This window comes from Sebastes umbrosus, chromosome 16 (assembly GCF_015220745.1).
Source record: "Sebastes umbrosus isolate fSebUmb1 chromosome 16, fSebUmb1.pri, whole genome shotgun sequence".
In the NCBI taxonomy this organism is placed as follows: domain Eukaryota; kingdom Metazoa; phylum Chordata; class Actinopteri; order Perciformes; family Sebastidae; genus Sebastes; species Sebastes umbrosus.
Window position 1 is genome coordinate 23273071 of NC_051284.1, and position 27317 is coordinate 23300387.

The following is a 27317-nucleotide window of genomic DNA, read 5'->3' on the forward strand; positions in this document are numbered from 1 at the left end:
GTAAGTGTAACTAATAGCATCTCAGTGCCCATGCTATTAAAAATGAAAGGACTTACACTGATCTTCTGTTGCAGGTGCCAGCTCACCGGTGCTGTAATGAAAACCATGGGCTGGTGAGTATTAACATTTGGACAGCTTTTTGTTAAATATATTTTTATACATCAATGCAAAATCTCTAAATGATTCTTTGCCTGCCAGAGCGGCGGGGTAAATTTAGTAAGGTGATGTAACAGCGTGCCAAATGGCTTCTTCCGGGAAGGAAAACAAACAAACAAAAAGGCTTTTAAATATTGAAAAATCTCCGGGGATGTTTGTGCCTTTTCTCTTCTATTGGCTGGTAAATCAGCCGGAGTGAAAAGCCAAAATGTATCAGCACTCAGTAGTGGGAAGCAAGTACATTTACTCAAGTACTGTCGATAAGTACAATGTTGAGGTACTTTACATGTACTTGCGTATTTTTCTTCTTATACTACTTCTAATCCACCATCTTTCAGTTGCAAAATCCTCAGATTTTCTCAGATGGTTTCATTAAAAGGACCAGTGTGTAACATTTTGGGGGACATATCAGCAGAAATGGAATATAATATTCATAACTATGTTTTCATTAGTGTATAATATCCTGAAACTAAGAATTGTTGTGTTTTCATTAGCTTAGAATCTTTCATATCTACATAGGGAGCAGCTCCTCTTCACAGAGTCCGCCATGTTGCTCCGCCGTGTTTCTACAGTAGCCCAGAACGGACAAACCAAACACTGGTTCTAGAGAGAGTCTTTTGTGTTTTTACGTTACCTGAAGGCCACCGTAGTTCTTCGACACGCTTGTGAAACTGCGGTAACGTGAGCCGCAGAGTGCTAAACAGTTGTACCGCCAGCCGCCGTCTGACTTCCGTCGCTCGTAAAGTTGTGTTATTATGGTAAGGATGAACTGCGTTACCATGGTTTTTGCACTCGGCAGCTCACGTTATCGCAGTCTTGGAAAGGAAGGAGTGAGCGGAGGGGTACTCTCAGTTGGTTGCAATCTGCAACCACACTACAAGATGCTGCCAAATCCTACACACTGTCCCTTTAAACAATAGTTCTAATCATATAAGGCACTGGTTCCTAACCTGGAGTCCAGGCCGCCCTTAGGGGGGGTACCAAAGATCACAGGGGGTGCGCCATCTGCTTTGAAGTTGACAAAATTAGATTTGCTCATGTATAACATCATAATAACACACTTACTTGATAATATATACAAGTCTGTATATAAAACTATTCAAATATATATATATGTTTGCTACTTAGTAGCTCTTAGATACAAGTAGGGGGGGCTTCAAGGAAAATAGGTTGATCTAAGGGACTGTAAAAATATGACTGGGGTGGGGAGGGGGGCTGAATTTTATATTTCATTTTATAAAAAAAAAAAAAAAGCAGGACCCTCATCAGCATTACCAATATTTTCTTTGGACCCTCCCCTTGACTTAAAACTGCAATAATAGATATATGTTTAAAGAACTTCTATTTAATCCATGAAAAGCTGCAATCCATACCCTTGAAAATAATAAAAAAAATACTCACATCTGACATTCAAACTACAAAACTTCAATTAAAAAATGTCAATTTCTAAACTAAACTAAAATAAAGGTTGAGAAAACTCCACCATATCCTATAGTAGGCTACTTTGACTGCTAGCATAGCACCCAGGCAGCATCTGAAAAGTGTCAACTGTGACAGAAAAGGCCTGAGGTGAATTAACTTTCGGTAAATAACAGAGATGTTTGCTTTCCAGCGTGAGAAACTCAGGTAGAAATTCTCCCTCTTGCTCTCCCGTTCTACTACTTCTATCCCTGAACACAGAGGTAACTAAGGCCTTTAGAGCAGAGCCACGGCCAAGTTAACCCTCACACTGGTTAAATATTAAGCACCAGTGACTCTGAGTGATCACGGGCTCAGTAATAAGACTCTGCTGAGGAACCCGCTACACTGACAGGAAACACAACCACTGTCTTAAGTTCCCCTGATAAACAGCGAGCATTGCCCCGTCACTGTTGTGGGACTGGGTTTGACATACAGCCTGGATTCATTAGGGGAGGTATTTGTCAGAGATGTCAGCCTTTCATGCCCTCTCCAAAGTTTACATTCCTGTTTTTCTTTGGTAGTTAGCAGGAGAGCATTCACAGAGTCCAATGACAATTCTTGGAAAGTTAAGCCATGCATCAAGCAGGAACTAATTAGATTTAGGTGCAGGTGGCTCCACCATGTGGTCAGCATTTTATGTTTGTAATTGCTAAATTATGAGGTTTAGAAGCTTCCATCAAAACACGTATTCTGCCTTTGAGACACTTTTTGCCACTCCAAGAACTTCCAATAACACACCCTTTTCCATTTTTCTATGGTTGCTAAAATATTGCAAGCTTGGCCATGATTGTTAAACACATTTGGTTACTGTAACCACATTTAAATGGCTTTTGCAGGATCCTGAGCTGATCAAAATGTGATTAATTTGACCCTTTTGAAATGTTGCACAATATAACCCTAAGCTGGACGTTTTAGATAAGCTTGGCGTTTTAGATAATTGAGCACAACTCCACCTCCTTCCAAGGTCCATTGAGAAGGAAAAGAGTTAGTATGATGAGACTGATGAATGCCACAAGCTGAAAGTTGTTCTGTACAAGTGTTGGTGGAGTTTTGACCTATTCTGGATAACTGAGCATGTTTACCCTTTGAAGCAGATCTGGATCCAGTCGCAGCTTAAAACTATTCTAAACATTTTCTGAATATTAAAGTCACAAATTTAAGAGTGTCCCTGTGGCTCGGGGGGGGGGTTGAGATGCGGACCGTGAGCCACAGCGTGCACGGATGTAGAATCTCATATTAACACTAGATAAAGAGTTAATAACGAGCCATTTTAGACTCTTTTTAGAGGAGCTCAAGCACACCTAAATTTCATCTCAGCACCCCCTAAAAAAAATAATTATCAAACCCTCTGAGACCCAACATCACTGTCTTTAAGAGGCTGTAGCAGACTCAGACTAGATCGAAGATCTAAATATATACCGCTACATAGGCTAAATCTGGCGAGGGAAAACAAGCGATTTTCAAAGGGGTCCCTTGACCTCTGACCTCAAGATATGTGAATGAAAATGGGTTCTCTGGGTACCCACAAGTCTCCCCTTTGCAGACATGCCAACTTTATGATACTCACATGCAGTTTGGGGCAAAGAAACATGCTGTTTTATGCATGCAGTATAAATGTGTTATTTTTGCCTTTTCTAAAATAGTGTATTTGAATATTTCTGCATACTGGGGTCCATAAACAGTCTTGGAATTACATAATTGCATTGGGTATATTGGGTATGACTGTAAAGCTGAGACTCTTGTGGATCCAATGAGCCCAGTTGTATTCATGTGTGATGATGTTAGTCCCCATAGTAGCCATTTCATTGTAGTGAGACCATTTTTTTAAACTTGATGTCACTGTTAAATGCAATACAGAATGACTGAGAGTGTCATTGCATTATATTCTATTATATTTTTGTAATAATTTAATTTTTTTAATAATAATAATATTTTGAATTGTCACCCTTGCGCCTTAATTTTGTGTTTTACTTTATATAAATAATGCCATTTCCACCATAACTTTAAAAAATAAAAGAACACTGAAGGCACCAACTGATTACTAACCAGACATTTCATCTTCTACTGATAGTGTCGGTCTAAGTCACACAATTTGTTGCATCCATTCTGCTTATTTTGGTGGCATATGAAGAGGAAATTTAATTCCATTTCATTTCATATCATGACGTCTTCTTTTTGTCCATAAACACTAAATCGCTGTTGGTAAATATTTCAGTTCAGACAATCTGACATGAAATCCCTGCAGGAGGAAATGTGTGGAGCAGTGAGTCACACTCTATGGGAAGATATGGATATTAAAGATATCCATAACAGGAGGAGCAAACCAAACCCCAGTGTGTTTCTGACAACATTTTTATACAACATTAGAGATCGATAACAACTTCAGTCATTGATATTTCTTTACTAACTAAACATAACTTAAGACATAAAACATAACTTTATACAGTTTTAAATATGCTGGTACAATTCAGTACAAAAATAAAGGCAGTGAAACGTCTCCATACACAAACACCATCACGTCATCAGTCACATACGGTCGCTCAGAAACACATGAATGCTGGCTGAACCAGTTTGGCACTTATATAACAAAGCATGACTCAGAAATACTGTATGATCATTTTGTTTCTTTTTTACCACAGTTAAAGCTTTGATTTGGAGCATCCATGGACGCCGAACGGCCACTAGATGGTGCTTTGGATCCACAGGAGGAACTCGGAAAAAAAAGGTCAGAATACTTTCAGATGCTCTTCTAGTTAGTTTGTTTTGATCACCTTGGTGCACATTTAGAGCAGGAGCGTCTTTGTTATTCATGCTACAATGTCCTTTTGAGAAAGTAGTCCACATGGTCTCTTGCTAATGATGATACCAGGATGTCCGTGGCGAGTTCCACCTTCTCAGTTGCACCTTTTCAGACAGAAAAAGCGCTCATGTCGGCTGGAAAAGACGCAATAAAGAAAGGAAATCCCAGTTTCTCGTCGGATGTCCTCTCACGGCCACGGCTGGTATTCGCACAAAATGTCCAGAGCACAATGTCTTATAATTCCCATATACGAATACAATCTCTCTTTCTCACACACACACACATAGACAAAAACACACTCACTCGGTTCTGTTCTTGACTCGTAAAGGCAGCGTGTGCTACGATTTATCCCCTTGGAGAACCTAAATCAAAAAAAGACAAAATCTGTTACAAATCAGCTTTCATAAAACAAATCTAGTTCTTACTTTGAGAGCGTATCCGTTAGTGTCCGAGTGTCCCCTGCATTAGTGATGCTTACCTACCTGGTTGCGAGTTTTGTGGGATTTCTGCATCAGCACCCTCCACTGGTCGTACAGCTTCATGGACATGCTGCTGCAGCCGTAGGCGTGTTTCCGCACCCAGCCGAAGAACTGCTTCAGCTCCCTGCGAAGGGTGGAGTTGGAATCCCCGCTGGACTTTGAGTCACAGGAGCCCGACATCAACCGCTCTGCATGAAGGGAAGAGAAGGAAGGGAGGAGACACTGGAGTTAGACTGGCTTTGGTGTTCTGTAATGAAATATCTCGCAGAGCAGCTGTGGTAATATTTCAGTCAGTTATTGCAGGTTTAAATGTACTTAGTTACATTCCAACACCGCAGAGCAGAGTTATAGTATTAAAGGGGACATATCATGCTTGTTTTCAGGTTCATACTTGTATTTTGGGTTTCTACTAGAACATGTTTACATGCTTTAATGTTAAAAAACACATTACTTTTCTCATACTGTCTGTCTGAATATACCTGTATTCACCCTCTGTCTGAAATGCTCCGTTTTAGCGCCTGTCTCTTTAAGACCCCCTCCTGAAAAAGCCCAGTCTGCTCTGATTGGCGTGCGAGAAAAATATGGTGCACCTTTGCAAAGGTAGTTCTCAAGCCGTGGACGGTATATCGACCCTTCCTAAGTCCCACCCGGAGGCCCCGCTGGAGTTCTGAGCTGAAGGAGTTTCTGGTGAACCTGCAGGATTTCGTCTGATTTCGTTTCTTTGTTTATATTATCTGTGCTTTGTGCCACCCAGAAGTATGTTGAAATACGTTTCTTTTTGTCAAGCTTGTCCGACCTAGCAACAGTAACTAACGGGACTTAGGATCGGTCAATTCTAATGAGTCTGCATGTGACATAGGAAGGGGAGCCAAATCTGAATCACATGTTTTCTGATCTAAGCAGCCCACAAACAACTGACTGAGTTGTCTGATTTCACAGTTTGTGGGTTGGTAGGCACTCCAGATACCAGATGAAAAAGTGAGTTTTTCATGATATGTCCCCTTTAAAGGAAAGAAGAAGGAAATTGCTCAACATGTGTAGTCTACTGTATTGTGTGCTCCAGTGTTGAATACACTGAGAGCCATGAAAAGTTCAGGCAATGAATGCACACAGTAACCGAGAGGAGCTTTCTTTCAGTCAATCTTTTGCCAAAATTCATGAGAAGTTCTGGGAAACCCTTCAAGTTTTCATAGTCGTGGCCATCATTCCTGTCTGTTATGATACTATTTTACTGAGCGGTTTCATTGTTAAATCTGGAGAGGCAACAACAGCAGGTAGCCTCAGCTTTATAGCCTCCTGTGGAGCGAACAGCACGAGTTAAATTGTGTTCAGTGTTCCTTTATTGGTCTTTTTATCAGTTCTTTGTGAAGCCCCTTTTGTGTTGCAACTAAAACATTACATAATCCCAAAAGTCTGGTTTGACTTTTTAATGTTTGGTTTGGCAATAACGTGATTTGGTTTGGCAACGATTTTTGATTTGATTTGATTTGACCGATGCATCTGCCATACATAAAACTGCCAACGCAATGCATAACACGCTGGGAGAAGGGTAAAGAAGTGTAAAACAACACCATCTTCTGCCCAGTTTCCAGCAGTGGGAGAGAGCTGTGGGACGTGTGGTGCACCGTGATATAAAGTAAGTTTTAGTGGCACAAATTGCCTCTTAAAATGCTCTCAAAGACTGAGATCAAGAGCAAGAAAATGTATTCTGAGTAGTGTGCTCACCACTGTGGGGTGTGGACGCAGCAGTAGGATGGCTCCACTCGCTCCAGATCCCAGCTTTGCGAGAGCCGTAGATGCCCACGGGGTTACAGCGAACCTGGAGAGGATACAACATTATGAACATGGACCAAATCTGAGGTGCACACACTCACACACACACACAACCAGAGCATTACCGTACCTGGACAAAATACACTGTTCCAGGTCTCAATCCAGCCAATCTACAAGATGTCTGATTCCCAACGTCATCCATCACCTGCAGGAAAAAAAAAGACACAAAAACAGAAGAGTTGGAGGTCTGACCGCAGTATTAAATACCAATGTGCATGAACTAAAACACAGGGCAGAGTCAAGATGTAGAAAACACAACCACAAACCACGCACAGACCTAAGCATGCATGCACACCACATTGTTTAGTGACTCCTGATCAGCGTGTTTATGAAAATGTTTTAATGTGACCGTGCCTGCTGGGTAAAAATCTGCTCTCTATTACTTATTACGGAGCTGAGAAACACACACACAGGAGCGTGCACGTGCACTCGACGAATACAAGACAGCAGAAATAAAGAGACGAGAGAAAAGAGACGCCCACACACTGCAGTTAATAATCTAATAGTCCCCACTTTCTCTCCGGCATTCAGTCTGTAAACACTTGTTAGGAACGACTACAACAGAAAACAGAGCATGGAAATTACAGGCATCAGAGGGCTAATGATGTGACGTGGGGAGGCCAAATCGGCAGACATTACCGCTGAGCGTCTTTACGGCCATATTGAAGGCATTAACAGCTGAGATGTATCCCTCCATTCCTGAGCATGACCTCATGATTAGGGCCGGTTCAGAGGGAAAACGGCGTTTTGTTTCCACCACCGAACCCTTAAAGCCACTTTAAGTCTCCTCTCTCTTCCTTCGAAGCGGCCTCATCCCTCCGCCGCCTCTCCTCCACTCCCCTTCTTTTCTTCTTTTTCCACTTTGCGAGCAAAGACTTGCTTATATTACATCTGTGTAATTCCCCCTTAATTACTGGAGAATCTTCACTCGTACCCAGAGGACTCGAATGGATCCCGGGAAGCACCATCTGCGCGGCCGAAGGGTTTTACACTGTATTTTTCATTCATTAAATGTTTGAACGGAGGTATACACAGTGGCTCTGGCCTGTGTTTTTCTCCTGATCAAAACCCGACTTGTAGATTTATGGCTGATGAAAGTTTCTGAGCTGTTAACCCGTCTGGCAGAGGAGGCCTCAATCAGACTAGATTAGGGGTGATTACAGCATTAGGATGAGAAACAGCTGCGGAGATATATTTCTGTTTGTGTGTAAGAGACAAAGAGGACAGATTTATGTCTTCATAACTGGGTGTCCTTGTCCTATACCTTCCAGTCTTGGCTGTCCTCCAGTCTGTAGCGGATCTGGTATTTGGCCTGAAACAGGAAGTCTTTGAGAGCGGGCGGCGCCTCCCAGCGAACACTCAGCTGGTCCTCCAGCTGCCCGACGCGACTGACCGTCACCCCTGCTGGAGGGTCCGTGGTCACTGGAGGAAGAGGAGACGGAGAAGGTTATTAAGTAAGAAGATCTCATCGAAGATGAAAATATGTCAAAAATTAATCGATTAATCAAGAAAATAATTGTTAGTTGTAGCCCTGTAAAGGGGAGACCAATTTCATTCACATATCCTGAGGTCAGAGGTCAAGGGACCTCCCTTCCTCGCCAAAATTTAGCGCAAGTTAGGAGTGTTATTTAGCCTCGTTCACAACAAGCTGGTATGACATGGAGGTACCAATGATTCCTCAGGTTTTCTAGTTTCATATGTTGCCAGTATCTTCACTCTAGCTTTAAAATTGAGCCCACTATAACCTCCAAAAGATCGGCTGCCCGTCGGATTTTTAAGAGATTAATTAAAAATTGCAAGTTGCGTTAAAGAAATTATAATTTCAGTTAATGCATTATTATTACGTTAACTTTATCAGCCCTAATTTGCTTACATCTGATGTTGTTCAAACTTATATAATTCCTACAATGTTTATATATTTTATAGTGAAAAAGTAAAAGTTGATTGAAAATTAGAAAAACAATAAAGGAATAAAGAAAGTAATAACAGAGATAAAAACAAGGACAAAAATTAAAGAATGTAAAAAAATGGGTCTCTGATGAAATCTGACAACCCGGAAAATATTTTTTCCCAATTAATCAATTAATTTGTTTAGTCTATAAAATGTATAAAGATAGCATGCCACGTTATAAAAATTATAAAATAAAGCATGTCAAAAAAATAGTAATAGTAGTAAAATAGTACATTTTACAAACAGACAAATTTCGATTGACTAATTGATTAATCGACTAATTGTTGCATCTACTTTACACCAAACTGGTATATTTTTGTATACAGACAGGAGAAGAGGGATCTTTAAAGCAGCATTATTTGCTTTTTTTTTTGGCCACTTGGGGGCAGCGAAACAAGTTAAAAACACAACATTGACATATTGTGACCATTTAAAGTTGTTATAGTGAACATGTTGGCAAACTTATTTACACACAGAGCAACATTATCATTCATTAGGAGTTTTGTCTTTGGCCACCTGACAAATGTAAGTCCAATTTTGACTGTTTTAGCTCAGTTTTGGTCTCCACCAACAATAAGTGGCTCTTTAGCTGCTAAATGCTTCACTGTTTTCACCATTTAGTTCCTAGTTTTGTCAGTTGTTTGGTGCTGAGCAAGAGTGTACTGATTTTTAACAGAGATGTTTCACTAAAAACAGCTCCCTGCTGCTGGAAATGAGGTTGATGACAGCGGTGAGAATAAACCAAAACAGTAGAGTTATGGGCCAGAAAACAAAAATAATGAGCTGAAAGATGCTAAAGCTCGGTAGAGCTGAGGGGAACTGTTTATAATTCTCTGCTGGTTCGTCACGACAAGCGACTCAGTTCACATTAGAGCAGCTTAAAGGATTTCAGAAATATCGTAAAAAGAGTGTTTTATGTGTGTGACCTGCTGGATTTCTATTTATGTTTTGAGAAAAACAGTGCGTGACTATAATGTCATAAACAGTGCAAACTCTCAAATGCACAAACGATTTCATGAGAAGCACATACTGAGGTACTTTTTTAATTTATTACATCTATTAACAAGTATATTTCTATCCTAAGAACTTAATGATACACTTCTGGTGGCCAGATGGCCCAGATTATCATTTTTAGCCAAGAATTCGTAGCTAGAGGGGCTTCTTTCTACATTTTAGGGGTTATGTTTGCAGGGTCAAGAAATCCACTCAATTCAAATTTAAAGCGGTAGGAGTGATGTCTTTATGTGTAACAGCTCATTGAAGGATTGTTCAGCGTTGGCGGGGGTTTGTGGTCTCTGAGTGCCTTATAGTTTCTGAAGACTTGACTTGTGTGAGCTGGAAGAGGCTTCTTCATCTGACAACGATTATCTTTTCGACAAACAAACATGTGCTGACAGACCATTATTTTAACTTTGCTCGCGTTTTTTCGTTTTGGGCTTTCGAGATCGTTTCAATATATATTGCAGTTTCTTTTCATAATGTCATCCCTTACCAATAAACAAACAAGACGAACCCAGGGGAAAGAAGACGAAGATGGGAAAGATTCAGTGGAGGGGAAAAAGTGGGAGTTGACACGAGAGTTTCAGAGGACTTTGTTTCTGGTCCCCAGTGTTCGGAGGAACCGGAGACTCTCTATGTGTTATACTTCAGACGTGTCAGTTCGTCCTCATGGGTGATTTTAAAAGTACAAACCCAACAGTGGCACGCAAAAGTCATCCATATTAGAAAAATGTTTATTTTTAACACAAAAGAGGAGAGTAAAACTAAGAAAACTAAAGTTTTAAAGCCTCTTGGTACAGTGGAGACATTAATAGTCCAAACCAATGACAAGTTTAGGGACAAATGCAATAAGATAGAATTGTCCATGTTTCAGATGAGAGAAGAGAGGAGTTTATAAAAACGCTAATATGGTTTCAGTTATTCCTGCGCTCACAGCAATTAAGCTTTACAAGCTTCTTTACAAGTGTTTTATGGACTTTCTTTGCTCCATGTTTTGCCTCTCAGGCTACAAAGAGGCTACAGCCCTACCCCCTCTGATTGGTGGATGTTTGGACGAAGAGAGATGAGACCAGGACTGCCGACAAGACTCAGGTCTGGAGAAACTACTTCAAAATCTTCTGCACTTTTTTTCAAATAAAAATAAATAGTATTTAAAGGTGCTCTATTTGATATTCAGAGCATTAATATAGCATCAAACAACTATTGTCTATGTAAAGATATAGACGAGTATTGTCTACCTGAGCAGAGAATGAAGTCTCTCTCTTTCTCTCTGTGTGTGTGAGATGTAATCTGAGCTTCTCTGTGCTTTGTTGACATAGCCGGGCCGGCCTCGCTTTAGTGCTTTGTCATTAGGGCTGGGTATCGTTTAAAAAATGATGATGCCACTTAATCTGTATTTTTGTTTACAATCAGTAAAGATGCTGGAATTGAATATCATTAAAAGATGAGACAGTAAATGACAGTGCTCTCTGTAATAAAGATCCAATATACTAATATTATTTCATATAAGGTATGAGGTCTCATAACATACATGGCATTTCAAAATGTCCTATTTGACTACCTTTAATTTGCAGAGCCTGATAATAAATGTCATTCAGATATTTATTTTGAGAGATTTTGAAGACATTCTATGACGTCATTCTTATTTGCTTTTTTCAAGACAATTGTTCTGTAATCACAATAAAATCCAAGATATCTTTGGATAACAATATAATTAAAATAATTGCAACCTTCTGTAGTATAATTAGAAGAGAAAATGGTTTAAATGGTATTTTTAATAGTTATTTTTGTCTGCTGAGGAAATGTGTTTTTCCATTATACATTATGTGCACTTGGCAATAAAAGTCAGTGAGACATGTCAAATTACAGATGAATCACTGTTAACATATATATTATGTCATCCCTTAACATATCCACGTCTCAGAGTCAGACGGCGATACAAGTTGCCTCTCGTCTCTCGGTTCTGAGGGCTCCCCGTGACTGAGGAATGCAGAGAAAACTGTAGGTGTTTCCGCCTCGCCTTCATAACTGATTGGACATGACCGTAGCCGCGAGTGACTCACAGCAGCACCACGTAGGTGTGGTTGCTGTGTTTTATGACCCGCTACTGTTGTGGAAACTGCATGAAAAGAATGGCCGGGGCAACCTGAGTGAAACAAAAACCCCCACGCTCACACAAGTCCAGAATCCGCCTACACTCTGCCTGCCTCTCTGTTTCTATACTGTTACTAGGCCCTGCCCTGCCCTCGGGGTGTGTAAACAGGTGTGTGTGCGTGCATACATTAGGGAACGGAAAAGGGATTACAGTTTGACGGACACTTGTTTCCGTGCCGATGACGTGTTCAACCCCGAAACTCTATATGGGCTTCCTCTCGGTACATTTCCCCGACACCGTTAGCAGCGTGTTGAACCAGGTGAAGAGCTTCGAGCTAATCAGGTTGTATTATTTCAGGTCCAAGTCTTAAAGCCTCAAAGCCCTGAAACTCTTCAGGCCTCGGGGGGTCTGCGGCCGGCTCGGAGACGGGATTAAGTTCGAGGATCAGTCTGGCACATTCCAACGCTACATAAAAGGGGGTTAGCGAGTGTTTTCTGTGCGTGTTTTCTGTATGTGTGTCCAGTGAGCATGAGTAAAGAGAAAATGAGCTCATCAAAAGCGAGGGCGTTTCCATTCGTCATCCAGGTGTGTGCGTGCATGTGTGTATCATTGTGTGTGTGTTTTGAGAGGATAATGAGAGAAAGAAGAATTTTGATCTTGTGGTCCACTTGCTTAAACCGCACTAAGCTAGGCAACGGACCACATAACAAAGCTTTAAAAGGAAACACCGCTCAGTTCCTATCAGTGTAAAGCTGGATGAGTACTTTCTCCAAAAAGCCACAGAACTCAAGCCAATGTCCTGTCTGTGGGAATAAAAGCCAATTTAAAGCTAAAGCGGAAGTCAACCTGTGGGTCACAAAATAAATCTGAGGGGTCATGAGATGATAAATAGGGGCAGGAATGAACCGCTTAACTAGCAGTTGCCCTCCTCGTTTCACTTTTAAGTAGCTTTAAAGGTGCTAAATGCAAGATTGGAAGCATCTCTATTGCCTCCGCACGGCTCTCAACATGGTCACACTCTAGTTCTCGCTCGAGTTGAAATATTTCAACTCCCGCAAATTTGCCATTCGTGTCACCCGGCGTGAATTTGCATCTCTTCGCCTCTTTGCATTGACTTTTTTTGTAATCGTGCCGCGTGAAAAGTTCGCTTCGCGCTTGGTTTGAACGTACCGTAACAGTGTTAATCTGGAGGGGAACCGGAGGGTGGGTGCTACGCTTCCGCGGCAGCATTAACAGCTGTAACCGCCATATGAGAGCAGCGGCCGTGAGCTAGTCAGTGGGGCACGCTCACATGCACAAACATGCACTAAAAGCATGCACGCACGCCCCAGCTATGTCAACAAAACATGAAGAAGCTCAGATTTCAACACACACAGAGGGAGAGTGACTTCATTCTCTGCTCAGGTAGACAGTACTCCTCTATATCTTTACTTAGACAATAGTTGTTTGCTGCTATATTAATGCTCTGAATATTGTATAAAGCACCTTTAAGGTTATTACATAATTTTATTCCACACATCTTTAGAAACTTTGGGATCCCTACTAGCTCTATACTGTAGGTGTTGCTATGCAAACATGAAGTCACTGCTTCTAGCCAAGAAAATGTCTGGCACATAACCCCCTTTACAACCACAAATTGTTGTCATTGCAGCAAAATGTTCCACCTGATTAAAGAAGCAAGACACGACGTGTTAATTAATCCGCTTTAGATGTGCTGGAGGGCATATTTTTTTATGTTTCGTCTAGATCTTTGCCCCCGCTTACAGTCTCAATGCTAAACTAAGATAACTGCCTCCTTGCTCTGAGACATGAGAGTGGTATCAATGCTCTTATCTAGCTCAAAAGCAAAATGTCTAACTATTCCTTTTAATCAACGGATACTAAGATAAACAAATAAATCCTTCAAACATGTTCAAAGAGTTAAAGAGCTTCTTCTGTCAGGAATACATAACTCACTAACATATCGCCGCCCACACATGATCAGCGGTGAAATCACTCTGCACTGGCTGTGCCATCGTTGTCCTCTGGGGAGCGCGGTGCCTCCCGACTAGGCGGAAGCTCGGCGTGGCGCACTGCTCGAAATCGCCACCGAGCGCTTCAGTTCACTTCAGAAGTTCAGATTATTTCAATTTTGACCTTGTGTGCCGCTGACCTTTCAAAGCGCTATCAATGAGATGACAGCTGCAACAGATGTTTTGAATGCTGATGAATGTTTTTTTCGATACCTTATGATTCTGTAATTTGCTTTTTGTCTTTGTTTTAAATTGTTATGTTTTGTTTTATCTCTGCAACCGTGTAACTGTGCTGCTGCCTACCTTGGCCAGTACACTCTTGAAAAACAGATTTTTAATCTCAATGAGTTTTTACTCCTGGTTAAATAAAGCTTGAATAAATAATAAAAACAATATATATATTGTGCGATTTTGAACTTTTTATTATTTTATGTGGAACCATAGACGACTATGACAACAGGGAGAGGGGAAAATCACTAAATCCGTCACTGGTTGAACTGCTCACAAGTCGTAGACGTGTGTAACCTATGATGAGGCGTCGCAGGTCTAAAAGCCTGGTATCCACTGTCCTACTGTATTCTAGCCTGAGGGCTCATTGACACTGAGATCTAAAGCTCTGAAAAACAGTTGAAGAAAGAGGGTCAAAGTTCACACTCACCCACGTCTAGGATGTCGAGGGTGATGACGTCGGAGGTGGCCCGGCCCAGCTGGTTGGAGGCCTCCACCCAGATCTCGTAGGGCGTGAAGAGGTGCAGGTCCCGCGTGATGCTGCAGTAGTAAGGCTGCGTATGAGTGTAATCCTCACACTCCTTCTCTTTGCCGTACCACCTGGGAGCAAAACAGAAAATACTCAAATAACTCTTGACAGCATTAATATCCATGAATAATGCATGCGATATAGAAGTTATTGTATAATGTGTAGCCAGTTTATCAGTCACAAGTAGTTTTATAAGGTCCTTATTTACACTAATCTGGCTGCAGTAAGAGATCTCCCTGCAGTTGGCACAAATGCAGGCAATCCATGTCAAACCATTTCCCCTTTTTCTGCTTTTAAATTGCTGATTTAATTATTTAAAAATGTGACCAGAGCTTACAACCCATCTGAAACTTATTTTCGGAACTGTATCGTTCCCAGATGAAAACCCGTTTTCCTAATTCTCATGAGATGTGACTTTTCTACGAACGAAGGGTTTCCACCCTCTGGCAGCTACCGCTGTTATTTCTCTTAAAACAAGATCTGCCAAACAGATAAGGTGTTTTCTCTGTTTCCAGCTTGTTTTTTGATGCACGTCAGCATCATAAAAACATCTCCTGAAATATGTTGATTTGGACTGGGAACATTGGCAATAGGCAAAACTGTGGGCTCAACCTCATTCAAATTGCAACAAAAACAAACTCAACGGATTTTGTGTCCTCAAAATGTTCTGAATGAGAGAACAAATAGTCCTGAGGAATTGTATCAACGGAAAGTTTCGCCTAAGTATAATCCGACCAATAACGACTTTTTAGCCAGATTTCGGTGACCGTACAAGCCAACATTGTTGTGATTTGACCATACTGTATTTTTCCTTGAAGAATCATTGGTCTGGTCTCATTCCACCCAGATCTGGTCCTATTCTGATCTGGTCTGATTTTACGCAAATATGGTCTTATTCTACGCAAATGTGGTCTTATTCTTCTCAGATCTGGTCTTATTCTTCTCAGATCTGGTCTTATTCTACCTAAATCTGGTTTTATTCTACCCAGATCTGGTCCTATTCTGTACTGGTCCTATTCTACCCAGATCTAGAAGATGAACTTGATAACGGAAATACTGAGTGGCCTTACAAAATCACTGTGTGTGAGTGTGTCTCAGTGTATTGTTCTTCATTTTAAGGTGTGTTTACATTAACTTATTTTTTAAGTTTTATGAATCATGGAGAAAGTATTGAGAGTATTTTGAAAATACTCCACTCTAAAGTAACTTGTTTTCAGCCCTGTCAAATACCAATTACAAAATACTTAAAACGTAATTGTATTTCAAAAACAAGTAACAGAAATATGGCCCATCTCAGATTTTAACCCTTTAAACATGACATTATTATTGTCAATAGGGCGGATGTTGGCCGTTTTGAATTTCCCAGTTTTCAGGGTTTTCCGGTCCAGTCTAGAAGGTAACCCGCAAAGTGAGAAAACTTGCAAAAACGTGCAAAAACTCTCACTGCCCAACGACCTATCTTAACCTTAACCAAATCAAGGTCAACGCCTAACCTAAAAACCATCTCGCGAGTGTTTCGCAATTTGCGTGCTACCTTCTAGACACAACCGGATTTTCCCTTCAGATTATCCACTAAAACTTTTTATATGTCAGAGGATACCTTTAGGGGTACGATACAAGTAAAATAGCTTTTGCAGCAATTCCTGTGAGGTCAAGTTACATTATTGCTGGACTACTAACCAAGTTGGATGTTTAGAACATTTGAACTCGAGGCTGTTTTTGCTTGGTTTTCACTCCATTCATTTATATGGCATAGTCACTTTACTATTAGAAAGGGTGTGTTGTACTAATTGAACCAATTGAATCAGTGTGTATATGAGCTGATTTTCAGATACCCTAGTGAACTGAGTGTAGCTGTAGTGTCTGTGCGTATTTACCTGAGTTTGTACTTGAGCGTATACTGTGTGCTGATGTTAGTCTCTCCTCTTCCTCCCGGGGCCCAGCTGCATGTCAGGTCTTTGGTGTTCCTGGACCAGCAGGTCAGATTGACCGGCTTCTCTGGAGGCACTGGGACAGAAAGAGGGACAGGTGGGAAGACAGGGGAGAAAGGAGAGTGAGAGACATGGGTGAGGAGAGAGGAGAGTAGCAAGTTACCTCTGAGTGTAATTCACCCACTGGTGATGTTCCTCAGAAATTGGTGTGTGTTTCTCTTAATTGGTGGTGGTGTGTGTGTCGGTGTGTGTGTGTGTGTGTGTGCTGTCTGATTTGGTCAGACTCGGGATCCCTGCCAACATTCCTCGTCTCTCAGGACACCGGGTGCTCAACACCAGCGTCGCACAGAGATTAGGATCCCGACTGCATCTCCTCCGTGTCTGTGTGTGTGTGTGTGTGTGTGTGTGTGTGTGCGTGTGTGTGTGTGTGTGTGTGTGTGTGTGTGTGCGTGTGTGTGTCTGACAAAAGGCAAGCACATGTTTCTTCATGGTTTAAGTTTTTGTCATTTTTCATCTCATCACCTTTCGCAGTTTTAGAAATGCCAGGTGTTTTTCTGTCTATGGGAACTGTCAGAAAAGGAGTAACAAAGATAAAGGTGTGTGTGTGTATTTGTGTGTGTGTATGTGTGTGTGTGTGTGTGTGTGTGTGTGTGTGTGTGCGTGTGTGTGTGCGTGTGTATGTGTGCGTGTGTGCGTGCATGTGTGTGTGTGTGTGTGTGTGTGTGTGTGTGTGTGTGTGTGTGTGTGTGTGTGTGTGTGTGTGTGTGTGCGTGTGTGCGTGTGTATGTGTGCGTGTGTGTGTGTGTTTTCATGTTCTTCTATCTTTAAGAGGATCATTTTTAGAGTGAGGCTTCTCCTTACTTCTTCAAAGGGCTCTTTGAGAGTTTAAGGATGCGTCTAGTTTATTACAACTTGTGTAGCTTCAGCCATCATTTCCATCGGTGATAATAAGCAACTAACTCTACGCAAGGAAGCGAATAAGAGTATTTCCCAAAATGTCAAACTATTTCTTGAAGGTAAGGATTGACTCTGTAGAAAATAAGGTTATTTTAAGGTTATTATAAGGCAGTGGTTCCCAATCTAGGGCCATCAAAGATCACAGGGCCAGGATAAGTCTGCTCTGAGGTTGTCAAAATTAGATTTGCACATGTATAACTACAATCATAATAACACACTGACTGGATCATTTATAAAAAAATCTGTATATTAAACTATTCAAAAACATATATTTTGTGCTACTTAGTAGGCCACATTCTGTTTAAACCCTGTATTTGTGCACAGTTGCAGATAAAGATCAGGCTACACTAATCTTATTAGCATTATACTATTTGTAGAAGAGTCCAGCCGTGGCTGCGTAGGATTGTTTCCAACTTGTGTGATCACATTTCTAATAACTCCAGGGTGTTGTAAAGTCCAAAAGTAAAAAATGATTGGGAAAAAAGATAGATGTAATCATTTCCAAAAATCACAACATGTATTTATCTAACAAAATATTCTGCTTCAATCCATATTTGTTGGTGTTTAGCCTTTCAAAAACAACATTTTCACTGCGGTATAAAAACTGTTTGCTCTCCCGCTCGCCACACACAAAGGAAGGCCCGCACGGACGAGTTATATTCATTAAACACAGTTGATTTATTTAGAAAAAGACTAATTTAATACAATGAATCACATTATTCAAATCGAGGATTTTGTTTGAGGATTTAAATTTTTTTTTAGGGTTATGATGTCAGAAAATATGTTTATTTAAATATTTTCTTAGATACAAGTAGGGGGGCTTCAAGGAAAAAAGGTTGGGAACCACTGTTATAAGGGACTACATTGATAAGATCGCCCAATAACGTTCACTGTAAAAAATAAAGTAATTTAGGAGCCAGGCAATGCATTATGTAAATGCTGGTCCTCGTAGAAATACAAACACGTGTGTGTGTAAAATGTCCTATGACCGTGTGCTGTGTGAGTGATTGTGCGAGTAATGGACCACACAGGTCACTGAGGCCTCTCAGGAATACTAAACATAAAATACAGCCACAGAGACACATTAAAATCTGCCCACTGCTTCCTTGTTGTTTCCCTTTATTCCCATTTCCTTCTCACTCCTCTCACTCTTCTACCCTTTATTTACCATTTTTCATTAACTGACCGTGAAGCAGAAACATATTCCTCAGAGAAATGTTGGCCAAAAAAACATACACACAATAAATATACTAATATAATGACAAACTAAAAAATATGGACCTGTAACAACTGACAAAGTTGAACTTACTGCCGACGTAGAGGCAGGAGCCGGCCAGGATGTGTCCCTTGTGGTTGTGACAGACCAAATTGTCGCCGGACGTCTGCCGGGAGGCGTTGAGTCCGGCCAGCGTCACGCTGAGGTTGGTCGGGCTCAGCACTTTGTACAGCGAGCTGGGCAGCTGCTGACCGTTGAGCGTCCAGAACAGAGAGCTGGCGTGGACGCCGAGGTCGGGGTGGACCCAGCAGCTGGCGGTCAGGTTGGACCCCATGCGGAGGACGGGGTCCTGGGGGTAGATTACTGCTACATCTGGAGGAGACGGACACGTTAAGGTCAGTTTACTCGCCACTTCTACTCAGCATGAGAAAGCAACTGTATAACGTCGTCTGTGGCTCTGATTGGACCTTTCTAAAGTCTTATAACAACCCTGCTGATGACAGCAATGTGATAATAATGTGAATTTTGTGATTTGTTGCCTTACAGTTAAAAGGTGACTGGTGGCAGCTGACTTTCAGATGGTGGAACAGAAAAACAGTCCTTAGCTTGATGAAACTGTGACGAAACTATGGCAAAAAAAATAAAAGTAAGGAAATGTTCACTGTGTTGTATTGCCTATCTGAAGCAAGTTTTATGTTTCTGCAGGTTGATTTTCATGCTAAAATGTGGGAAAAGGTTTAAAAACTTGGGACAAATGGTTGTCAATAATGTAAAGCAAGCACTATTTTGGGGATAAAACATGTGAAAGTTTTTTTTTTTTTAAAGAGCAGCTGTTTAAACACTGTTTTCAGTTTCTTACTTTTATGCATTTGTTTTAATTGTTTGATAATTTCTGCTGTTTTTCATCACTCTTGCCTACATTTGTTTCTCTCACTTGGCTTACAGTACTTGGGTACTGATGTTTGCTTATTTGTCTGTGTGGTCTTGGGTTTTTAATCCTGTAAAACATGTTGGTAATCTCTATAGGAACGTTGCCAAATAAATAAATACTTTTGCTATTTATCATTTGTTACAGCTGAATGTTAATTTACAACCAAACAAGTGGCAAACTGCAAAATAAATTATAGTTAGAGAAACTCATTTCTCTGAAGGACTTTAACACTCTATAGCACTTAAAAGATATTTTTAAATAATATTTGTGAGTGTTTTAATTACTGTGTCTGTGTGTGACGCCGGCTTTGAGTGACCGAATCGTGTTGTTTTGATGTTGTATATTTTGTTCTCAGGTTTCAGCTCACGAGAGAACCAAAGAGATTTAGAGAGTTTATTTCTTCTGATTGGAGGATTTTAAAAAAATGTTGCCCACCTAAGTAGACGGCTTTATGAAAACAAGTTAAGTCAGACGAGTTCTATGCAGAAATGACTGCGCAGTGAGAGTCAACACTTTGTCAGACCACAACAAATCTGCGCCTGGGGGCCACATCTATTCAGATGCCAGCCACCTTACGCTGACAGACTTTGTGTGGTCTTTTATGTGGGAGCCGCCTTTGAAGAAGTTAAACCTGGATCTTATTTTCCCATGTTTTTGTGTCTAACTACTGACACAACAATTTTCTAAATTGATCCAGTATTGAGGGAGAGCGCTGTAGAGGGCAGCTGCTCGCAGCCTGCAATATGGTGCTATTGGGGCAAGCTGGCACCGTCATTTAAATCCACTAAAAGTGCTTGTTTTGGCCATGACAGACTCTGATTGTAATTATAAGTCTCTGACATTATGGAAAGAGTCTCGCTCAAGGAAAAGTCTCGTTCTGAAATCTGGCGAGGTGACGTGACGGTGGAATAGTGGAATACATCCACAGTGGAAATGCGAGTGCCAGCCGGGCAGAGTTTGTTGTGTTGGAGTACAGAAAGCATAGCTTACTGTTATCCAAAAGATTTTCAACGACATGGATGAATATTTAGATGATTTTGACAAAGTGGATGAGATCTTTGAAGTTAATTTATTTGAGCCAGAGTACACGGATATCCAGTATTCGCAACGAGACTTCTCTTTGAGCAGGACTTGGACACAAAAACAAACCGACCGGATCAAGAGAAAGATAAGAAAAACGTTTTATTCCTACGTAGGGTCCTTTCCATAATGTAGTCAGACACTTATGATAACAATCTGAGCCTGCTCAGTAGCAAAAAACAGCACTTTTAGTGGACGTAACGCTACATTGATGTCTCCCGGTTGCCAGTTACAGCGTTATCCCTCAATGCTGGACAAAGTTCAAACATTGTTGTCTGCGTTAGCTAGACACAAAAACATGAGAAAATAGGGTCCAGGTAGAAAAACACTGAAGTTACCCTTTAACTCAACTGTAAATCCCCACTAATATCAATATCACGACCCCAGCTCCAACACCTCCACACATTTATGCACACACATGAACACAAACAAACACCCTCACAGATGGAGGCTGTCTTTGTCACCGGATACGGCGGACATAAAGGGGGACCGTGATTAGCCAATAATATGCTGATCCGGCTGAATAACAATCAGTGTTTATGTATTCCTGGCGCTGAGGACGGGACGGTGCCCCAGAGCGGGGTGTGAACACCCCTTCCCTCCGCAGTTCAAACGTTACAGTGATAGACACAATTACTGCTGTTTATTGTCTCTACTCGACACGCTCACTGGAGGAAATGGCTTGTAAAATATTATTTGTTTGGAGAGGCTGAGGGTGCTTGGAGCACAGCTCTGATCAGGGCAGGGGATGAGTGCGAGAGAGGAGGATGGAGATATTGGGCATATGGGGGTCTCCACTGACATTTATGGCTGATTTTATGTCTTTGGTGGACTGAAAACATGTTTCTTTATGACATCCTCTCCTCTTTCTAAAGAACTATTTACTCTCCACTCTTCCATGCAACAGTTCAAGGAAAGGTTTCCTCTGTGTGCTGTTCAATAGACGTACAAGTGGAACATTTTGAGGGGCCAGTGCGGACGAGCCAAGTGGAAGAAGTCACGCAATATTTAGTGACAATGAGCCGTGCAACACCATCTGAAGGGAGACGGAGGAGACAGCAGCAGATTTTAGTTTTTTATATAAAGTTTATACAGTGTATAGCAGGGCTGTCAAAGTTAACACGATAATGCATTAAAGCAATCGATCTTTCAGAGGTTGTAGCGGACTCAGTTTTAAAGCTAGTGAAGCCACCAGTGAAGATACTGGCATCATATGAAACTAGAAAAACAGAGGAATCCATTGGTACCAACCATGTCATACTAGCTAGTCGCAAAGAAGGATAAATAACGCTGCAAAATTACACTACATTTTGGCGAGTAAAAACTGGCATGGCCATTTTCAAAGGGGTCCCTTGACCTCTGACCTCAAGATATGTGAATGAAAATGGGTTCTATGGGTACCCACGAGTCTCCCCTTTACAGACATGCCAAATTTATGATAATCACGTGCAGTTTGGGGCAAGTCATAGTCAAGTCAGCACACTGACACACTGACAGCTGTTGTTGCCTGTTGGGCTTCAGTTTGCCATGTTATGATTTGAGCATATTGTTTTGTCATTGTTTTGTGTTGTTAATTGATTCATATATAATAAATATATATATACATTTGTATAAAGCAGCATATTTGCTCACTCCCATGTTGATAAGAATATTAAATACATGACAAATCTCCCTTTAAGGTACATTTTGAACAGATAGAAAATGTTATGTACATAGCTAACATTTTAGGTATTTAACTGATGTTCATATCTGGAGAGAGGAGAGATTATCTTGACTAATGTCAAATCAAATTAGGCCGAGAACAAACAGGAGAAATGGGACATGTACCGGAGGATATGAGAAGTTAATTTCAGGTTAAAAAAAGAAGATTTTTCAGGATTTTGTGTGTTTCAGAATCGACTATTTGGTATTAAATGATCATATCCAACCTCTTTATGTGCTAACAGAACATTTAAACTCAAACCGTTATGGGATTATGAGCTGCACTAAAAACTAATTATATGTTGGTAAGAAAATTCCACATTTAAACTGTTTTATATCAGTGGCATCTGTAAACCACAGCACACCGAGTGAAAGGGAAGCGCCCTCCATTATTACAGTGAATAAAACAGTAATGACCAATTAGGCCCTGTAATAAACAGCAGGGCAGCTTATAATCAGGTCCCATTGTCTTCGGTAAGCCCCTGAAACTATACTTTCTTTTATTAGCGCCTTTCAAACAGGATGAATAACAGGAGATCCTCTCCGAGGGAGCTGCTCTCTGCCAGTGAGCTCACCATAAAAACTAATCCAGCCACTTAACGGGGGAAGCGGACATAACTTTGATTTATTTACGTTACTGTGCATTAAGCTGCCGGTTAACATTCTCCAAACCCCGAGCAAATGATGTCACTGTTTTGTTGCGGTCAGTAAACCCCCACCACCCCTTGCTCTCCCTCCATGTGTTAAACGAATTATGGCCTGGACTTGTTGAAATTCAGCCTCCTGGGAGATGAGCTCTCTCTGCTGGGATACAACAGATACACTTGAGCAGGAGCACATCAATAACAGGAGGTGTCAAGTGGACAAAGTGGCATTTGTCCTTTTTTTGAACGTGTCCCAGAAATCAGCCAGAGTGGATCCTGTGAGCCCTCATTATGCAAGAGTTATTTTGCACTGGAAACATATTTCAAATACCATGTTACCCAATGAAACATCACTTTATGTGTTCCTGTTTGGGATTTACATATTTTACCCTCCTACGGAAGCCCCATATCTTTACTCTTAGTGGAGTTAAAGTGACCTTTTAGTGTTTATTCTCTTTTAATCACTATAAGTTACAGGGGTGTAACGATACATCTCAATTGATATATTGATTCAACGATTTAGTGTAGAGTTGTTTCGATACCGATACCGATAGTATCAGAAATGCATCCGATACTGCCCAAAATTTTGTATCGCCGATTACGCCAGTCTACACACCGATGCGATACCATAATTTATTAACCCAGAAAAAAATCTATTTGTTTAACTGGAAATCAATTCTTCTTCGCAGCTCCAAAACAGTAACCTTCACTGTGCTGTCGCCCTGATCGCTGCCGCTGGTAACTACTGTCCACTATCCATACATGGTCAGAAGCAAACAGCTGACGATATCGGCCGATATATACCGCAACCTCAGGTGTCGAAATCGGTATCGGGAAGGAAAAAATGGTATCGGAACATCTCTAGTTTAGTGTTGTCACGATACTGGAATTTCTAACTTTGATCCAATACCTTGAAAAATATTGATATTTAATACCATTTTCAATACCACTAGGAAAAATTGACACAACATTGAGGGCATAGAATTTTAGATTGTTATTAAAGGATAAATAACAGGTTTTAGGTGTCAACTCACTCATAGCTGGTACCCGTGTATCGATACTGCAGAAAATGAGTATTGAAAACATTTCAAATATTCAGCATATTAGTATGCATCGATACTACGGCATTTTTTACAACACTAGATGCAATATCATTGATGTAAAGTGAAAACATACATATCATCATCTTTATGTCTTTATTTTGAAATTGCCCCTTTCTATTTATTCTTTTTATTAAAAAGGTTTTTTTTGTCATTTCAATGTCATAGTAATAAAGCCGGTAATAAAATTGTCAAACGTAGTTGTATTTTAGTTGCTTTTTGTGAGTTGATATATAAATGTAACTGATTGTGTTAAATGGACATATGATTTAATCGTATTGTAGCAGACTTTGTGATATCAGCAAATATCGTAATAATATCGTATTGTGATGAAATGTACCTACTATAACATATATAATAATATAATAATAACCTACAATAAGATTCCTATAATGTTATTATCAGGGCTTGCAGTTTTTATGCAGTGTTCTCACTGACTTATATCCTTCTCAAATAGTAATTATATCCCATATAATATCACTATAATAGTCTTTTCAGGGCTTGTAGTAGTAGTTTGCAATGCCTAAAACAATAAATCTTCTTTATCCCACATTGATATCACTATTATATTCCTATAATATCCATATCAAGGGTTGTAGTTTAATGTTTGCATTGACTAATATCCTTCTAAAATAGTACTTATAACCCATATGATATCACTATAATAGTCTTATCAGGGCTTGTAATGTTTGCATTGACTAAACAGTATATTTTCTCTATCCCACATTGATATCACTATTATATTCCTATAATATCCATATCAAGTGGTTGTAGTTTAATGTTTGTATTGACTAAAACACACTTATATAATGTGTTGCACTGTTGTGAAATCCACTTTTTGCATCTGTTTTATCTTTAAAAGCATGCAGCCCATAATGTCACACACAGAGAGCTGTTTACAGTGAGATCTCTGAGGTGACACATAAGAGATTCAACTTGATCTTTAGTGGCCATGTACTGTACTGTACCCAAACCAGAACCAGAACCAGAACCAGAACCAGAACCCTTCCCCATGCAAAGCCACGACTTTTGCGCATCGATGGACATCTGTGTGCTACTTACGTGTGGACAAGGACAGCACGCCGGGAGTGTGCAGCAGCAGCAGGAGGAAAAGACAGCAGATATCCAACAAGGCTTTCATTTTCCACCTCACAGCTGCTTTTTTATAGAAATATATATATAAATCTCTGTCTTGATTCCTCTTCAGTCCTCGTGTTGTTGTGATGTCGACTTTTTTTCCTCTCGATCCTGGATAGAAATTACGCACAGTGTGGAGAGAGGAAAAACAAAAAGCTACAAGAAGACAACTGAGAGGACAGAAGGAGAGAAGGAGAGAAGGAGAGAAGGAGAGCAACTAGACAAAGTGTGACCAGCTGGAAAAAGTGGCCCTGTGAGAAGCCATGAAGCAACACGTCCTCAGGAAAAGGCTCAAAAGAGTGAGTATAGCTCGTCCTGGTTGCACTCTTTCCTCTTCTTAATGCTTCCTGCAGCTCAAATCATACACAAGTTCATACTTTATAAGCCCCTCCTCTCTCTTCTCTCTCTCTCTCTTTCTCTTCCCACACCCCTCTTTCCGTCCTTTCACTGCTCTTTTTTTTCCTCTTCAACCTCTCCCTCTCTTCAGTGATGGGTAGGGGAGTCCATTCACTTTCTGCTAGGGTTGCTTCCTCTTAGTTAATTAGTCGACTAATTGGTCGTTTTGGTCTTAGTCGACCAATATTTCTTTAGATGATTGAATGCTTTTTTTTTTTTAATGCTGAATTTTTTTTTTATTTAACCTTTATTTAACCAGGAGTAAAAAAAAACTCATTGAGATTAAAAATCTCTTTTCCAAGAGTGTCCTAGCCAAGATAGGCAGCAGCACAGCTACACAGTTGCAGACATAAAACAAACGTTTGCATTGACTAAACAGTATATTTTCTTTATCCTACATTGATATCACTATTATATTCCTATAATATCCATATCAGGGGTTGTAGTTTTCTGTTTGCATTGACTAATATCCTTCTAAAATAGTACTTATAACCCATATGATATCACTATAATAGTCTAATCAGGGCTTTTGATGTTTACAATGACTAAAACTGTATATTTTTTTACACAGTTGCAGACATAAAACAAACATAACAATTGAAAATGCAAATTTTAAAATCATAAAGTATCAAAAAAAACATTCATCAACATTCAAAACATCTGCAGCCAGATGTGCCTGTTTCCAAATCAAAACCATGAATGAATTATTTCCAAGAAACTTGTGAGCACATCTCTGGTAAACACGTGGTGCTTTTGTGTGATTCTTTGTCGAGAAACTTGATTAAATCGACTAATCGATTAGTCGACAAAATCGCATCAGTGTTAGTCGACTAAGAATTTGTTCGGTCGAGGACAGCCCTTTAGTGATTTGCCATGACTTCTGAGGAAATTAAGACTCAAAAACATGGCTGACCGAGAGCAACCGCATCAAGCTGCTCGTCTCTCTTCAGTCCAGCAGACAAATGTTTTGGCTTCTGGAAGAATTCAACAGCTACAAGGACATGTCCTCACTGCTGTATATTTACAACAGGTTACTACCGCAGGGGAGTCCGAGTCCATTCACTTTCACTGAATCACTGAATCACTGAGTCACTGTGTTAGTTTCCATGCCTCAGGTCTCTGTTTCACAGCTTTCACCATAGCATCCTGTTGACTCATTGACAAGTTACAGGAAAGTAAAGTGTCTTTTTGTGTCATTTTATCTATTTGTCCATCGAGAGAGTGACACACAAACACACAAAATAACTCTTTGTACCCACTTGATTATGATGTTTTCTCTTTGAATTGTCATTTTTGACTCAGACACGACAGAACTGTATTATAATGGTCAAATAACATCGGAAACAGCTGGCTAAATATCTCTTTATGTCCACACGTTGTGTGTTGGATTGAAAGAATCTGGTGGCCCTCAGTTGACCCATAGTTTTCAATAAAAAAATATTATAAAAAGTTAGATTTTCACGTCTTTTTTTTAAAATTATTATTATAATGCAGGTTTAAGTGCTATTTAATTACTGTGAAAATATCGAAAAGTTCAATCCATGGAGAAATACACACAGCCCGTATTCAGAAACTGTGCCTTTAAACGAGCCGTCAGGATTTCTGTAACTTTGTGATGTCACAAATATACAATATTTAGACCATTTCACAGTTTTAAACGTAAATATTCTAAATGTGTCCC

General features: G+C 40.3%; 1 protein-coding gene across 2 annotated transcripts; it reads right to left on the reverse strand.

Moving 5' to 3' along the window:
- Positions 1–3953: 3953 nt before the first annotated feature.
- crlf1a (cytokine receptor-like factor 1a) lies at positions 3954–25893 on the reverse strand. Of its 2 annotated transcripts, none has more exons than XM_037796121.1 (9): positions 25166–25893; positions 18741–19019; positions 16421–16550; positions 14445–14614; positions 7994–8151; positions 6800–6874; positions 6622–6715; positions 4896–5084; positions 3954–4779 (listed from the first exon to the last, which is right to left on the reverse strand). In XM_037796121.1, the coding sequence occupies exons 1-9, from the start codon at positions 25242–25244 to the stop codon at positions 4763–4765; spliced, it is 1191 nt and encodes a 396-aa protein (XP_037652049.1). In that variant the 5' UTR covers positions 25245–25893; the 3' UTR covers positions 3954–4762. The 2 variants fall into 2 exon arrangements, with proteins under 2 accessions (XP_037652049.1, XP_037652048.1); XM_037796120.1 differs by having other exon boundaries at positions 4900–5084; positions 25166–25892.
- Between the last annotated feature and the right edge of the window lie 1424 nt (positions 25894–27317).